This window comes from Cordyceps fumosorosea (assembly GCF_001636725.1).
Source record: "Cordyceps fumosorosea ARSEF 2679 chromosome Unknown scaffold_12, whole genome shotgun sequence".
Classification (NCBI taxonomy): Eukaryota; Fungi; Ascomycota; class Sordariomycetes; order Hypocreales; family Cordycipitaceae; genus Cordyceps; species Cordyceps fumosorosea.
In genome coordinates, this window is record NW_017387312.1 from 421,908 (window position 1) to 438,784 (window position 16,877).

Sequence of the window (16,877 nt, forward strand, 5' to 3'; positions counted from 1 at the left end):
CAGGAGGGCTGTGATGGCATGCATTAGCTAGGGGATGATATAGTTCAATAAACCATTATGCCTTTGCCGAGTTGTTTCCGGAGATGAATACAAAGGGCGGTTCTCAATCTCTTATCAAGTGCTCACGGCGTTTCTCACACCGAGACTGAGACCCTGCCTGATGGATGACCAGACAAGGTACGAACCTATCAGGGACGAATTATAATGATAAAGAATAAGAAACATTTAGCTTAATGTGATTGGCCTGCATCAGCATCCGCCCGTCGCCTGAAGTGGCCCCCAGCCTTGCCCAACTCACCAGTAGGTAGCGCTGTCGTCACCGCCAGCGATCTCTTTCGCCCCGGAACCGCAGCCTTAAATCCGGGCCGTACGTGGCATGCAAATGTAGACTCTGGTCCCGTCTCTTCATCTCTGATTTGTTTGTTCGACTTTTGTTTTCTTACTTTATCACTCATTCTCTTCTCATCCTTTCCCTCCAACCATACAATCAAAACACTCTCCCGCAATGAAGCTCATCGTCGTCGGCGCCACCGGCCTCATCGGCACCGAAGTCATCCGCCAAGCCCTCTCCCACAACTCCGTCACCTCCGTCGTCGCTCTCGGCCGCCGTCCGACGCTCCCGCCCACGAGCATCACCACCGGGCCGACCCTTGCGAAGCTCCATTCCGTGACCCTCGAGGACTTTACCAACTACCCGGACGACGTCAAGAGCCAGCTCTCCGGTGCCGACGCCTGCATCTGGTACGCGCAACTCTCCGGCGGGCAAGAATGGATGGAAAGCAACTGACACAAATTCCGGACTAGGCTCCTGGCCGTCACGCCGAGGGCGTCCAAGGCGATGGACTTTGAGCTCGTCAAGAAGATCTGCGTCGACTACGTCATGGAGGGCTTCAGGACGCTCAAGGAGCTGCCCCGGCCCGAGGGCGGCAAGCCCTTGCGCTTCGTCTACGCCAGCGGCGCCAAGGCAGAGCGCGACCAGACCAAGAAGCCCTGGATTCTCGGAGACTACACACTGATACGGGTACGTGATTGCTCTCTCTCTCTCTCTCTCTCTTTATCTCTCTAAATGACACCACGCCCATTTGGCACCACATTGACACACAAACTCAAGGGCCGCATCGAAACTCAACTCTTAGATGCCACCAAGGAGTCGGCCGGCGTCATGGAGACGTGCCTCCTCCGCCTGGGACTGGTCAAATCCCCCGAGCGGATGGGCCTCGTCACTGGGATGCTGGCGGGCGCCGCTGCCGGCGTGATCGGCCTCCCGCTCATTGACATCCGCGAGATTGGCGCCGCGACCGTCAGCGCCGCGGTGCACGGCTTCGACAAGGACACGCTGGACAATGACGACCTCATCGCCATGGGCCGCAAGGAGCTCCAGGAGATTGGCGAGACGCCGAGCACATGAGATTGAAAAGAGCTGCCCTCTCCCCTCTGCTTGATTAACTTTTACAAATACCAAGATGTACCATAACATGCGTACTTGATTAGCCTGTCGTCTCGTGCTGTGGTGAATGCTTGTGCGCTCATCGGATCCGCACGACAATCTGGCCCACGCCGCCCTTTCCCTTGTACGCCGTTCCGCACACCGTCCTCACGGCGCCCAGGTCGTCAAAGTCCACCGTCGTCGGGACGGCCTTGACCTGGCCGCTGGCGACCACCTCGCCCGCGCGCTCCAGGTCCTCGCGCACGTCCGGCGCCCCCGAGATCATCGCGTACCCGACGCCCGTGCCGAGCAGCAGCCACCACCTCCGCAGCTGCAGGACCTCGAGCGCGAGCAGCAGCCACCAGGGGAGGCGGTCCGTCCCCAGCACGTCGCGCACCAGCTGCCTATCCGGGATGCCGGCGATGTCGACCACCGCGCCGCCGCCGCGCGTCACGGCAATGGTCTCGCGGAGCGGCGCCGTCGACTGCGTGTGGTACGCCAGGTCGACGCTGCGGGGCGCCACCGCGCCGCTCACCCTCGTCCGCACGTAGTCGACCTTTTCGTCGACGACGCCGGGCAGCAGCTCGTCGACGAGCGCCATCTTGGCCGTCGACAGCGTCGAGACGAGGCGGCCCGCGCCGAGCGCGTTCTTGGCGTACTGCGCGCCGACAGAGCCCGTGGCGCTGAGCCCGCCGCCGACAAAGACGGTCCTGCCCTGGACCGATTCCAGGCCGGCGAGCGCCATGCCGCGCCGGAACGCCTGCACCGCGGTGACGGTCACGCCGGTCAGCGGCGCAACGTCGGCAAAGGATAGGTGCGGCGGCTTGGGCAGCAGCAGCCGCTCGTCGACGACGGCGTACTCGGAGGCGAGGCCTGGCGGGGGCCCGCGGAAGGCGGGCCGCTCAAAGGCGTTGCCGTAGGCCGCGTCGCCGATCTTGAAAGCGGTGACGTCGGAGCCGACGGCGACGACCTCACCAGCGCCCTCCATGCCGAGCTGGAGCGGGTACCTGGAGGAGAGAGGAGGCGGAGGTTAGGACGGGATGGGGGGTGTGCATATCCCGGAGCGGAGGTGTGCGACGCACGTGGGTTTGTATATGAGCTTCATCCAGCCGGCGGCAACCCGGAACTCGCCGGGCGTAAAGGTGAAGGCGTGCACGCGCAGCAGGACCTGCGTCGGGCGGGTGATTCTGGGCGTCGGGACCTCGTGGATGGCGTAGTCCTTCGGCGTGCATTCAAAGGGCGCCACGAGGGCGCGCATCGTGGGCGGTACAGGCTCCATGTTTTGTATTCAAGATGAGGGCTTTTGACATGGACAAAGACACAAAATCTCGTAAGCGGCACGCCAGGATGTCTTTATCTGTCGTGCTACCACAAGGCTCGGCGACAAATGGGCCACCGAGAGGAACTCCACGCCGAAGAATGCGGACATGCGGAGCGGACAGATTTCAGGCTGCTCAGCTGAGCGCCACGACGTCTTGGCGGGATTTTTATAACGGCGGTGACGCAGATTGAGGACGAAGTATAAAGGTTGCCTGAAAATGCGTTCCACTACGTTGTCAAAATTATCTCCGTGGTGAACAGCCTGGAATTGACCGCGAACAGTCGAAAAGTGCAGCTGAGAACATGAGGCCATACGCTGATCGGAATAAAATAAACACGCTGAGGATATATGAAAAAGATGCGCACGATTGAATGCATGGCCACCACGCTGTTTCTAATAATCCTCTTCGTCGTCCAGATCCTCGTAGTCCCGGTAGTACCTGTCCATCCTTTCCATCCTCGCTTCCCACCGCGCTCTTCGGCGCTGGTACTCGCTATCATCTGCACAATCGGGATGAGAAGTCGGCGTTAGTTTCAGAACATTCGCAATGCGAAAGGTCTCCACAGCACCCCACAATCTCCCCAAACTCACCTCGATAGCTGCTGATGCCCTGCTGGTCCGCCACGTTGAGGTAGCCCTCCTCAGCCTCGACCGCCCGCTCCGTGTTCACCGCCGTCGCCGCCACGGCGCCCTGCCGCGCCGTCCCCTGCCAGGTGCCCTGCCAGGGGCTGCGGCACAGCGGGCACGTCGTGGCACCCCCGCGCGCCCATCCTCTGAAGCACGCCCGGTGCATGTTCTGGCCGCACGACGCCCGGCACCACACGAGCTCCCCGTCGTCATCGCCGCCGAGCTCAGTATAGCAGATGGCGCAGTCGCCCTCGACTGGCCTGCGCTTCCCGCCGCCGCCGCCGCCGCCGCCGCAGTCCTTGGCGGGAGCGGCGGGAGGAGGTGGCGAGAACTTGTCGTAGATGAGACGGAGGTCGCTCTTCAGAAGCGAGAGCTGGTACACGAGCTCGTACGGGGCCTCGAGAACACGATGAAGAATCTTGGGGGCAGGATGGTGTTAGTATTACATGGAAGAGTCTTAACTTGCGCCACCAAAAAAAAAAAAACACACACGCACGCACATAGACAAGGTGCTTGCATTGGTTCCCCTTGCGAGCCCACGGGCAGTCGCAGTCCGGCTCGCGGTCCACGTGGATGGTGTATACGTTGCCCGTCGTCCCCGCCAGCTGAAACTCCTCTTGCGGACAGCCGTCGGCCTCGTCGTCGTACCGTCTCCGGCTTATTACGGTGAAGCGCTCCGTTCTGGCGCGCTGCCATATCTTGTTGAACCCGTGGGGTGGGTAGCGCTGGAACTCGTGTCGCGGCCGCTCCTCTGGCTCCGGCGGCGGCGGCGGCGGCGGCGGTGGCGGTGGCGGCGGTGGAACCGGCGTTGACGGCTCCGTGTTCGGTTTCCTGACGCGCCGAACGGAGACAATCTCCACCGAGCTATCGGACCGCTCCCGCTTGTGGCCGCGTGGCGTGGTGCTGCTGCTCATGGTTTTGTGATAGTTGGGTACCTAGGGAAAGTGGTGGTGGGTGGTTGTGGTGGTGGTGGAGACAGGGGGGCAGCACAAAGGAGCAAGGCGAGATGCATATGCAGATCCGTGGGCGGGGGAAAAATGATGAGACAAAGATTACCAAAATCGGACAAAGGAAAAAAGCCCATGTAATGACTAGACAATATGATAATGTCAAACATGGTCATGTTGGATCATTAGCTCATACGCTGTTCGCGTAGCGCGTATTCGTGTGCGTGGTTCTCGGCGCTCGGGCTTGTGGATCGGTGCATGTTGCTTGCCTACCATCCATCACTCGTCAGTCTCTCTTTCCTTCTTCGCTATCATTCATCTGCACAATTCAACAAAGAACATGTCTTTCATGGACAAGCGCGTGCTCCGCAAGTCTATTGTTGTCTTGAACTATCTTTGAACGGCCCGCCCAGTCAGCCACTGGTGCCATGAATGTCCCCAATCACCCCAGCACAACGCTGTCTCGCCTAGCCATGCAGTCAAAAGAAACCCAACGCCAGAGTGCTTGTTTTGAAGCCCAACCCAGACCTCCATAGTTGTGAAAGAAACAAAAAAGAGAATAGTGACAATAAAGAGACTGAACAACCCGAATGTTCATCTGCAACATCGTCATTGCAGATTGGAGACCGACTCCTTTCCGTAGAACCCAAACCATGGAAAAACGAAACCGAATAAAGTACAAGCATCTGACCAAGCTTGTGGGTCAGGAAAGGCGTCAGAGTCTATGCAAAGACGGCTTTTGTATGACTTGGATGTGACGTAAAAAGGAAATAGTAGTGTGTTGGAGTCCGTTGTCTTCAACGTGACGTGTGGTAAGACCGCGTTTATCATGGTCTCTGTAATATATAATAACCGGAAGAGGTATCATCATTAAGGGCGGCGTACGTGCCGCGAACCCGGTTGGTGTGTAGTGTATATGTATGTGCAAGAAGATTATGTTTGGACCCGCCACAACTCATTACCACAAGCGTCGCCGGTGATGACATACACTGGCGCCTATTCTCATGGCAGGTGACGTCGATGGCTGGGATCTCGTGGTTGGTATCGCGGGCCGGCATCTGGTTGCGTCATGACCCAGTCCGACGGTCCGGACTGGTGACTGGGCTGCTCTGCAGGCAGCTTTGTGTCTTGGCCATGAGTGCCATGGGCTCTGGCGCCGGATGAAGAGCTGGCGCCAGGAACAAGGTCAGTGACCGCCTGGGCGATGGAGGCAACGACGAAGCCGCGGAGCTCCTCGCCTTCCATCTGGTCCTCCTTTTCGAGGCGGAACCGCTGGTCCTTGTTCATGTTCTGCCGGCGTATCGTCTTGATTTCTTGCATGATATACAGCATAACCTCTTCGGGGCATCGGTTGCGCTCGCTAGCGTTCTCATTCTTGCGAACGTATCGTCTCGTGACATCCGTGGCGCCATCAATGGAGAAGGCAACACAGTAGGACATCTTCTTACCCCAGCCTTCCGCATAGAGGCGTGGGTTGTCCCATGCCTCTTCGCAGGCATCGACGTGGACCCATCTGCGTTGGTGCTCCGAGTACACCTCAGTCCAGACGTGGTCCTCAGCGTTCCAGACCCAGCGAACACGGCCGCCGACGGCGCGGCACAGCATGCTGAAGCAGTTAGCCCATTCGCCGACACGCCCGCGTCGAGTTTGGAGTAGTCGCCAGACATCGCCGTATCGTGGAAATCGTTCGTAGGTGCCACAATTCTGAGCGGAGCATCGGTACAATTCGACTCTGAGAGCGCCGCAAGCACTCTCTTCAGGAGTGGGTGCGGTCATGCCCTGGGCAATCGTTGGAGACAGACAGACAGGACAGGGTGGGTTGTTGACCCAAGTAAAGAAGGAACGTTTGAACCATCGAAGAAGAGCGCGAATGACGCAGTCCTGATAGCCCCATTCTGGCTTGCGGCCGTCTCCCATACTCTCAGCCTCGGCTTGCAGGACCTGAGTTTCTTCTTCAGCCTCGCCGTAGATGCGATCGAGCGGGATGATTTGGAGCGCCTCGTCGAGGAGACCGGGGTTCTCGTATTTGGTGGGAGTAAGCGAAAGACTGATGAGGAGGTTGCGGAATTTCTGGGAATCGCGGTCGCCAGCAGTCGGTGCTGAGGGAATGATGGGTAGATGTCTGATGGAGGAGTAGGAAGGCGGCGTGACTGGTGTGTGTGAAGACATTGGGCGATCGCTCATAGGCGTGGAAGGCCCTTCTAAACCAACGCTGGATGCTCGTTCAAAGGCGCTGGGGGTCTGGTGTCGGGAGTTGGAGCGCAGGTCATTCATGCGCTTGTCGCGGAGGAGACTTTCGAATCGGATGCGCAAATCGTGGGCCCATTCCTCGCCGTACGAGCCATCAGCCGGGGCAGGGCTGAAGGGACCGCCTCTGCTCGTCATGGTGGGTGAGGGAGGAGAGGTGCTGGATGGAGACGGGAAGGAAACGAGTCGAGTATCGGACGGTGAGGGAGAATATGAAGGAAAAGGAAAGCGAGTGTTGTCGTCAACAGGTGACGATGCTGTTGTGAGACGTAGGTAGGTAGTCGTCGGGGTTGGCCAGTCGAACCCGATAGGCGTAATGAGTAGTCGTCAGCCGAGCACTACGTACACCTGCGAGTTTGCCACGGACCAGGCTGGAATCGCAAGGGCCACAGTTTCGAGGACAAGACAAGGCGGGTGGATCGCAGCGCTTGGAGGGTTTCGTGGTGTCGCCGGGGATCCAGAGACGACAAGTCGAGTCGTTTGACTGTCGAGGGGATGCAGAAAGGGAAGCGGGCGAGCGCTCTTTCGCAAAGGCTGGAATTGTCCTCCCGACGATGGGTTGTTGGATGGAGGAGAGGAGGATTGGGTCGGGCCAGGAAGAGGATGCGGATTGAAGAGCAGCTGGGCTGAACCTGACTGGGCGTCGGCGGTGCTGGGAGAGAAGGGGATTTGACTGGGCCTTCAAAGACTGGGACTGGACTGGGGGCCCTGGGGACGCTGGCAGTGTCTCGGGAGGAGGGCGTGTGCGTCTTCTGCTTGCCATCGCTGCGAGTTTACGCGTCAGCTGTTGGTGGCGGGCCAATGAGCGCTCGTCGAATCCTTCATGGTGGGCCGGACTGGGCCTGGCCTACGCAGCCTCAAAGTAGAGGTACCTGTATCCGGCGAGTCTGTAGTTGGACTGAACGGATTTGATCACGACCATAATTCAGTATAATGGAATATAATAAAACAAGATGCATAAAACATGGCATGGCACTCAATAATACCGTGCTTTATTCCTTTTGCACTTTTCCAGTTTTCCGGAACTCCCGCCGATAGCCCTACGTCGCTCTACCTACTTCGTACCTGCGCAGTACGACAGGCTCTTTCGCAATCCCCTCTGCCTACTGCCCTACCTCCCCACCACCAAACGGTACCTACTATGAAAGTACTTTCCAGCCCACTCTCCATATCAGAGGTACCCATCAGCCACGTTTTTCTAGATCCAGCACCGCCCCCTTCCGGCGGGTACCAGTACCTTGTCATTGCTGGTGGCGTCGCCGACTCGGTCGGTCTGGGAACGATGACGAGGCAATTGATTGACCAGTGCAGTGGCCAAAGTCATCCCAATACCATCCCATCAGACTTTGCAGGCGCTTTGTATTGTCGCTTGCAGCCAGGCCTGTGGCCACCATCTCCTGCATCGTTTCTCCGACAGCCAATGGACACTCAACTTAAAAGCCTCCCAGCAACACAACCGCGAGTTGGGAAGCCCCCCTGCGATGCCAAGTTTGCCCCGTATCCGTACCGCTCGCTACCTTACCAGTAAAAACCCGCCGGCTTTCTTAAATAGATTGGCCTTGCACTTGCTCTTTATAACTCTTGGTGTTTTTCCCTGTGGCTGTGCCTGGCCTGCTTCAGGGGTCCTCTCTCAAATGGATCGACATCAGCCACTTTCCACTGGCTGAACGTTACTTTTCTCACACGGTCCTGTTTCTGGTGGTGAACCCGTAAGCCAATCCACAGTAAGCTAGACTTTACACTGTTTTCCGCACTGTCGTAGTTATGACTTTGCTGTGGCGAGTGGTTGCGACGCAGTTGACGACAAAGCCCCGCCACTTGTTAACCTCAACTGCTCACATTGCCTTGGATGTCTGTCAATCAGTACATCCATCGGTTTTCCATGTTTGCGCATCCAGAGTGAGAGGGTAGCATTGGTATCTACCCGTGGCCCACGCTTTTCCTAGCCTGCCATGGCTGCCATGGCTTCCCCTCCACCCTGAAGCTTCGCCATAGCCACGAATGAGGCCACTCATCGCCTATGTCTTGGTATCTGCCGACTCTGGGAATCCGCCGACTCCATGTAATTGAAAACCAGCTCTGTCTGACATTTATATGAAAGACCATTTTTCCAAACATTTTCCGTATGCTTAACTGGGCATGTTTTGGCTGTCCGAAGAGTCTCGCTAACAATCAACGCGTACAACAACTCAGTCCATGACAAACTCACAATACCTACACTCTCCCCCATCCGACATGGATGCGTAAGTTGATGGGCATGTCAACTTTTGCCGGGTTGCAATACGGCCCACCTGGTCCCATCAATGGATCTGCATTCCCTTGCACCCTTCGTCCAACGCCGAACCGTCCTCGCGCTAAGCCGCTTCATCTCCGTGTCATCCTCCTGCCACTTAACAGCAAAATCCGTTGGAATTGGAGCAGCTTGGCACATCTTCCAACCCTGTCTCACATCGCCCTATTCGAAATACAATTCTTTTCTGACAAGGCTTTGGATCCCCGCGGGCGTCCGGCTCGCCTCTTCGGAGCCGTGCGTTCGGGAACCACACCCAGAGAGCTCAACATGGCCGCGTCATCTCAAATCCCGCCGCTAGATCTCACCCGACTCTCGCTTTCTTGCCCTACGTCCACCCTGAACCCAGCCTGACCACGGTCTGGATACACACGTATGCAACTATCTTAGTTCTTGGCTCGTCGTTCGCTTTTAGATTCCCGAATCTAGGCACTCAGCTTGCGCCGTTCCATTTTCCTCCTACAGCTCTTCTCGACCAGGCCGGTTTGCCATGTATGATGAGAGTACACGCACAATCTTATAAGCAAGTGGCGTTTTACCAGACCAGTCGGCGTCGAGCATATGGTCCGGGAATATCCTATTGGAGATTTTGCTTATTGAGCAGCTCTGCAGCTGATGCGTCCTTTTCGCCCACAACCGGCTACCTGCTTACCATACACGAGTCAAAGACTCTACCCGTGACCATAACTCTCGTCTCCTGGAAAAAATAAAGCCGTAACCGTCGTCAAATAAGCCTATGCATTATACTGGCAGCCACCGGACTTTGTGGTTACTTGGTCAGCCCTCAACCTCCGCCACTCACGCCCAGTTTGTACCAAGCCAAGGTAAACAGTCCGCCAATAGAGTTTTCTGCATCAGTTAATTCACTCATATACCTCTTACGGCACACAGTCAAGGGCCCCCAATAAAATAATATAAAAATGTTTTACCGCTCGTGATGCACAGCGGGGCGAGCCTCGGGACGCGCGTTGGGCTCCTCGGGACGGTAGACTGCTCCCGAAGCCTTCTCCCCCCCCCCGCCGCCGGCCTGCCGTGGAGCATACTTTACAGTCGGTCAGTGCTATCCGTTGTATGCACAGCCAGTTAGTGGTATCTCGACTCGCTACGTGGAGGATGGTGTGTGAGATGCGAGTCGTGGCTTGCTTACGAGGATATCGTGACCTATCCATCATCAACCCCTTCGTCTAGACGATTGACGATTCAGTGAATTGTGTGGAATTAAAACGGTGCAAGCAGAATTTGGGGGACAGTGCGATTGTAGAATTATTCGATTCGATAAAATGCAGCCAAAATACTGCCCACTGAGAGTGTTGCACAAGACCAAACCCATGCGCGCCTCAGCTCAATTTAGTTTTCATCTGAGAAGCCAGCAATTGTATTCCAAAATATGTTCTTCATTGTACAAGTCTTTTTCTGCGAAGAGACAGCCCACCACGCTGGCATCCCTCACTCCTTGCTATGGCGTAGATATATCCTGACATGATAAACCCCCGAGCCTTTCATCTAGTCGTGTTACTCACCATTTTTAACCAGTATGCATCCACCAAACTCCAAACTATCTTCGTTCCCACTCTTCGCCAGCATAGTAGCTATCCTGCGTCTCTATATCCCATGCCGGACGCTCAACCAGCGCCACCTCCAGGGAGTCCGCGTGATTGCCGAAAGAAACGACACCCAGTACTGGGCGATATTTGTATGTAATCCACCACTTCTTCCGTCCGTCTTCGCCCTCCGTTCCTGATTGGGCTTCAAGGTCGGTTGTGGCGCGAAGTTGCGTAAGCTCGCTGTCTACAACATCGACCATGTCGTCGTCGCTCTCGTTATCCACGTCTCCGCTAGGGCTGGGCCCGTCAATTTCGACCTTCTCCCACTTATTTGCCGCATATTTGCGTATTTGCTGCGGTTTAAGGCCCTCCTTGGCCATGCGACCACCAGCGCCGCTCATGTTTGTTCGCTTGCGCTTTGTGCCCTGCTGGACGAGCTGGTCACCAGCATCCTTGTCCGCAACAGGCAAATCCTGACTCAAGTCAAGCATGAAGAGAAAAGAGATGCCGTAAATCCAAAGCCTGGACCCTTGCCAAAAAGCGCCCTTGGCCAGGTCTAGCATATCGTGAATGGGGCCGGGAAGAGCCTTACGAGGATGACGGCGAGACCATGGAGTCAGAGATCCTTGCAGGGCATTGAATGCGATGACATTCCATGATGATGTAACTGCTGCCAGAGTATAATCCTCCACCCCCTCCTGCCCGGGAGCACTATCTGAGAAGGTAAGGACAGACGGAGCTGCGGGCAGTTTGGGCATCATTTTCGCATTGGGGTTGCGAGCCCACCGTCCAACTTCACTTGTATTGGTACTTTTGGTGTCGTCGTCTGATGAATCAGAGTCATCGGCTGACGCGTCGTCACCTTCATCTCCATTTGCATGGCCGTTAGCCGTATCGTCCCCAGCAGCACGTAGCACCCATGTATCGATGAATCCAGCTAGATCAGCCGTCGCAAGCACTTTCGAATCTGGGCTGAAAGCGATGTGGGTAATGTTTCTTTCGTATGAGCCTAGACCACCATTGAGTATGTACTTGGGCACGGAGCGGTGTAGTCGGCGAAGACGGCGGGACTGCGAAATTGTGTAGCTGCTCGACTCGGATGTGATGCTGGCGATGACGACGCGACAACCGTCCTGTATGAAACAAAGCCAAGATCCGTCCGGCGATATTTGTACGCGGCTGGCACCGAGCTTGGTAATGTGTTCCGGCAATTCGATCGAAGAAAGCGTAACATCAGCCGGTTTCGTCGGGTTGATGTGTTTCAAGCCAAAGGCTTTGACGTCTGTGGAAGTCGAAGCAATGAGTAGGGTGCCGCCAGCGTTAATACTGGCTGAGGAGATATTCGAGTCTCCTTTCACCACAATTGTTTTGAGTAATTTCCTGTTTTGGTTTATGTCGTAGTCGTCGGCGCCATCAAGCTTGGTAAGGTCCGAGGCAGGCTGTGGTAGCAGCCACAGATGAATCTCGCGGTCCCACCAGCTCACCATGAAGCGAGCCTTGCTGGCACTGATAAGGGGTGGTTGGTGAGGAAGACCGCTGACCGTTCTGTGATGCTCGCGTCCCATCTCCTTGAGCGGAACAACGACAAGATTTGAGTCAGGGCCTCCAGAAACAACAACACTGGTGCGGGCATGCTCAAACGTAGCCATGGTTTTGACGTCATGCTCGTGGTATCTGCGACCCCAAACCTTGGCCCATCGCTGACCAGCACCAGGGTTCTGCTTGTAGAGGGCAGTTTTTCTGTCCATGCCACCACTCATGATCGAATTACCATCTGCGCTGATGGCGAGGCTGAGAATATCCTGCTTATGACTCTGCAGTCTTTGTAGCTGGGTGTAGGTTTTGCCGTCCCAGATGCAAAGTTGGCCGGTAGAGTCGCCAGAGACGATGTTGCCGTTGGGTAGGCATTTGACAGACCAGACAATGATGTCTTTAGAACCGCCAACGAGGTCAGATCCAAGGGTCATGCGGCGCAGCATGTGCCCTTTAGCAATATCGTAGGCTCGTATGGTGCTATCGGAACATCCGACAATGACGACTTTGCGGGATTGGAAGATAATGCTGACCATCTGAGCCTTTTTTGTCGGCGACTTGACAAGAATTCTTTGGAAACGGAGATCATTGTCCTCAACCGAGTACATGACCAGCTCGCCGTCGATAGTACCGGCGACGAGTTTGTTAGATCCTTGCGCGTCGACGGAAGAGGATGTTCGATCGTCGAGTAGCGAGGGTTGGGCAGCAATGCACCAGATATCGCCGTGCTGGCCGCTCGCATGCCTCTTGGGCTTTCCCGTTTCGAGATCCCATTCGGTAACGGTCGAGGTGTAGCCGATGCTGAATAACCTAGACTTGCCAATCAGGATGCGGCCTTCGCCGAGGTCTTGATCCGGTTCGTTGACCCAGACTAGGCCATCAATGCTGCGATCCTTTCCACCTCTAATAATGAGCTCCTGTTGCCAAATACCCGCGGCAGCATTCCATATCTCAATATCTCCATTGGCTCGGCCAACTGCAAGTCGAGCGACGGCAGCGTGCTTGTTGTCTCTTGCTCTCGGATGGGAAAAGGCAACGGCGTTGATCGCGGATGGCTGGTAGGGCACGAAGCGACAGCGGTGAATATCCACGGCCGCCATTGTCGCTCTTACTGGTTCGCGGCAGCGGAGGCTACGATGGACAGAGTGAGTTTCGCGACAAGATGCTGAAGCTGGTTGAAGAAAAAAAAAGATTCTTATCTAATCTATAGCCTGGAATTTTTTTGGGGTCCCAGTGGTCCCCACTGCGCGCGGCTGGTACCTATGTACCTACACTATGTACATATGTATGTATGTACATGCATACATACATACATACATACATACATGCATCTGTGCGGACCTAGGTTATTTGTAGGTACCCTATAGTTACCTACTTAATGTTCCTATGGACAGGTTGTGCAGAACTTTTTTAAAGGAAAATCAAGAACCAAAAAATAAAGCATAGAGGGGCAGAAAATAGCCAGAAATCTCCTAAATGCATGTGAGAATTATCTATGGTTAGCAGAATACAATCACGGCCAAACATTGCTAGCCCATTAACGTACGCTTCACTGCAGCTACCAGAAGCATTCCTAGATGAGAAACCGCAACGTAGCATTTACATTTTGAATTAAGACTTATCGACTTACTAAGAGTAATATTAAAATCCAAACATAACAGGCAATCCAGATACCAAAGTCTCGTGCGCAGGAGACAGCCATTGAGCACCCAGGCCTGCGCATAGAAGAGAGATTGCAGAGATACAAACACCGTGTGGCCGAAATAAACGGTCTGCGCAACATGAAATGACTGAGATTGAAACTGTTGTATTTATAGGAGGCGTTGAAGGTGGAATGCGCTCCCACTAGTTTTTCCCACGTACCTAGTTTTAACCAGCCCAGATTATCGAGACGCCTCGAAGACAAGTCTCCTGGTATTCTCTTTTGACTTCCCCAAGTGACTACATACATTTGTTGCAGTTTCCTTAGATGCCGTCGTCATACTTCTCTTGCTCGACACTGGCCAGCTCCGTATACTCGCGCCACTTCGCACAGTTGTTGTCAAGGTAGTCGAAATCAATCAGCTCCCGTGCTTCCTCAACCCGTTCCACAAACTGAAGAGCTAGACCCATGTCGGTATGCCACCCAATATGGCAGTGCATTAGCCACGCACCCGGGTTATCCGTTTTGAAAGCCAGCACAAGATGCCCAGAGCCAGGAAGCATGGCCACATCACGGCGCATGGGGTTGGTCAGGCTGAAGAGGTTCTTCGACCTGACAAAAGGACCAGGTCCTTGTCCCACAATAGAAAAGTCGTGTCCATGGAGGTGGATAGGATGTGGAATGGCGTTTGTGGCCTCAATGATTACGTAGACCCAGCTGTTCGCTTTGTCGAGTGAAATAACGTGGCTGCGTCTAGTATAGCTGGTGTCGTTGTTGTATATTTGAAGTAGGGTGGGATTCTCCCAGTTGGCGTAGAATGATGTCTTGTCCATAGCCCATAGAATGACATCATCAGTGGGCGAAAGACCGACTGGCTCGAGGTCGGATTGTTCTTGTTGGCCAGCGCTGAGCACCAGATGGGGGACCAGGTTGTTCGCTGGCTCATCAACACAGCTATCAATATATGGGTAAGCTGAGGTGGCTGGGGTTGATGCCTCGCTTCCATAGTATATAATACCACGAATATTGTCTTTGTTGCTGTTGAGGGAGCAAGAGAACTGTGGGATAGCGCGCATCCAGAAATTCTGAGCGACCGATTGCTGGTCTGCACGAACAATAACGTCGTATCTTTGACCTGATCATATAATTAGCCCTTAGTTAATAGTATACTGGAGAGTATTTATAACGTACCCATACCAATGTCCAAGACCGTGGTTTCATACGGCACAATCGGCACAAAGTCGGCGGCGATGACAATCATTCTATGATTGTCAATGCTGAATTTAAAGTGCGTGTCAATGGCGCCATTAATGAGCCTCAGTCTGTACGATTGGCCTGCTGTGAATGAAGTGCTGAACCGATGCCCAACCACTGACCCACCATTCGTCCACGTGTTGGTCCCGTTGATGAGGCCATTGTCTAAGAACGACGGGCCTCTTGTTAACTCCTCGGAGTACAATGAATCCACGGTCTTATGCGTCCAGTCTGAGAGCATAATAGTACCAACGTCGACATCGTAGTTTGCAGTTGCCGGACCATTGATTTTGATAGCACCAGCGGCACCATCAAAAGCCTGTAAGCCAATGTGGGAATGATACCACGAAGTGCCGTACTGTGTGGCGCGCCAGGTGTAAGTCATTGAGTCGCCTGGGGGGAGTGGGCATTGTGTAATGGACGTCACACCGTCCATTCCGTTGCTATAGTTTTGACGAATACCATGAAAGTGAACTGACGTTCCGTTCTTAGCCAAAGTGAGGTTGTTGTTGATATGGACGACGACAGTGTCGCCCCAGTCAGCCTCAATGGTCGGTCCAGGCACAATACCGTTAAAGGCGTACACGGTACGCGGGAAGCCATCTGGTGAGGCAGTAAGTTCAACCAAATCGAAGGTGTACTCTCTCACGACGCCAGTATCAGGAACTTCGTCATAGTAGTTCGTGTCGACGCTGTACTCGCACCACTGAGACCGAGTTGTTGCCGTGTTCCCAGAGCAGGCGGCGCGGGGGAGCAAAGCATTGCAACTCGCCATAGACAGCAGGTAAAAAAGTGAAAGCATTGGGATATACATGAGGGGCGGTTTTCTCAGCCGATAGATGAGGACTTTGAAAGGAAAATGTGATGGCTTCTGATGCCTGATCAAGGTGGTTGGATGCGGAGATCTTTAATCCCAAGACAAGCAGATTTACAACACCTTTATATACAAAATTACGTCCAAGAAATACTATCTTGTCTTCTTTGACTTGCGCAATGTTTTGTGGTTTCCGATACAACTGCCTTCGCGTAGTTATCTCTGAGCTCCCTTGCCACTCCTATTACAAGGATATTCCTGGCTGGTCTTCTCTGTGGCGACTCACCGTTTTCGATAGTTTCTCTCTTCTTTCGCTATCACTGTCTTGGTCGATAAGTATACTCAAAAAGCTTCTCCGTAGCTGATGTGAATATCATTCGTTCCTCCGGCGAAGATCATACGAGACCCTTGTGGAGCTACCTCATTTTAAACATCAAAGCGCAGCTATTATCGTAAGCACTTGTTGATGTAAGTTGGCCAAGAGATTTCATGGCATCGTCTGTATATATGGTGTTGAATATCCCATGATCCTGGACTGAAGAAGTGTGTTCGCCTATCCGTTAGCTGGCCACTGTCCTTCCACGCTTTGTTCTAAGGTTCTCACCACTGCATCAAGCAACGATCCAATCAACATCATGAAGGTCGATTTGGACTGTAAACTTGCTGGCTTCGTCATGGTTGCTGCGGCTATTCCTGCCACTTCAGCTGCTAATGATAGCTTCAGCTTGCTTTGCTACTCTACTACCGGGACCTTTGGAGGTGCTGAACTCTACTGCAAGGAAGGTTAGTTCTGGTCTGTTAAACTATGTTCAAATTTCAAGATCCACGTCCTAATCAGCATAGGATTCATCATGGTCTCTAATCTTACCTCTCCTGACAACCTGACTTCCATCTATTGTAAGGCAGTCACCATGTTCTTCCTTCAAACTCGGTGCAGACCGAGCGTCAGCCAGTCACTGACTTAGTCCTCCTATAGTTACTCGCGACCGGGACGCCGTGTCTGCGTCATGGACGGTCTCTGCCAACACGACTCGGTCACCGAATGTGTCCTGTGGCGACGGCGCACTCCTTCTCCCTGCAGACAACAATTCCACTCACCCAGAGGTGACCGTCACCGACAGTTCAAGCGGCTCAACCAATATGCTGCTTTATGGGCAGAGTGCCTTTGCCCATGTCAACGGTAGCTACAAGAACCCATTTTATGCGGCTGCTACCGAGGATGTGGGCGTTTG

At 54.3% G+C, this 16,877-nt stretch overlaps 6 protein-coding genes across 6 annotated transcripts; 1 reads left to right on the top strand and 5 right to left on the bottom strand.

Moving 5' to 3' along the window:
* Positions 1 to 505: 505 nt before the first annotated feature.
* ISF_05230 (NAD(P)-binding domain protein) lies at positions 506 to 1,408 on the top strand (the record flags this gene model as incomplete). The annotated part of the gene is made up of 3 exons (XM_018848835.1): positions 506 to 741; positions 805 to 1,021; positions 1,112 to 1,408. The coding sequence occupies 3 exons, from the start codon at positions 506 to 508 to the stop codon at positions 1,406 to 1,408; spliced, it is 750 nt and encodes a 249-aa protein (XP_018703971.1).
* Positions 1,409 to 1,526: 118 nt separating this feature from the next.
* On the bottom strand, positions 1,527 to 2,705 carry ISF_05231 (GroES-like protein; the record flags this gene model as incomplete). Its single annotated transcript, XM_018848836.1, has 2 exons — positions 1,527 to 2,433; positions 2,509 to 2,705. The coding sequence occupies 2 exons, from the start codon at positions 2,703 to 2,705 to the stop codon at positions 1,527 to 1,529; spliced, it is 1,104 nt and encodes a 367-aa protein (XP_018703972.1).
* A 435-nt stretch (positions 2,706 to 3,140) lies between these two features.
* Positions 3,141 to 4,288, bottom strand: ISF_05232 (Zinc finger, RING/FYVE/PHD-type; the record flags this gene model as incomplete). The annotated part of the gene is made up of 3 exons (XM_018848837.1): positions 3,141 to 3,247; positions 3,339 to 3,792; positions 3,875 to 4,288. 3 exons carry the CDS (start codon positions 4,286 to 4,288, stop codon positions 3,141 to 3,143), a joined length of 975 nt encoding a protein of 324 aa, XP_018703973.1.
* Positions 4,289 to 5,323: 1,035 nt separating this feature from the next.
* ISF_05233 (Png1p protein) lies at positions 5,324 to 6,706 on the bottom strand (the record flags this gene model as incomplete). The annotated part of the gene is made up of 1 exon (XM_018848838.1): positions 5,324 to 6,706. One exon carries the CDS (start codon positions 6,704 to 6,706, stop codon positions 5,324 to 5,326), a length of 1,383 nt encoding a protein of 460 aa, XP_018703974.1.
* Positions 6,707 to 10,413: 3,707 nt separating this feature from the next.
* ISF_05234 (WD40 repeat-like-containing domain protein) lies at positions 10,414 to 13,035 on the bottom strand (the record flags this gene model as incomplete). Its single annotated transcript, XM_018848839.1, has 1 exon — positions 10,414 to 13,035. The coding sequence occupies one exon, from the start codon at positions 13,033 to 13,035 to the stop codon at positions 10,414 to 10,416; it is 2,622 nt and encodes an 873-aa protein (XP_018703975.1).
* Positions 13,036 to 13,900: 865 nt separating this feature from the next.
* On the bottom strand, positions 13,901 to 15,633 carry ISF_05235 (Multicopper oxidase, type 3; the record flags this gene model as incomplete). Its single annotated transcript, XM_018848840.1, has 3 exons — positions 13,901 to 14,712; positions 14,769 to 14,839; positions 14,954 to 15,633. The coding sequence occupies 3 exons, from the start codon at positions 15,631 to 15,633 to the stop codon at positions 13,901 to 13,903; spliced, it is 1,563 nt and encodes a 520-aa protein (XP_018703976.1).
* Between the last annotated feature and the right edge of the window lie 1,244 nt (positions 15,634 to 16,877).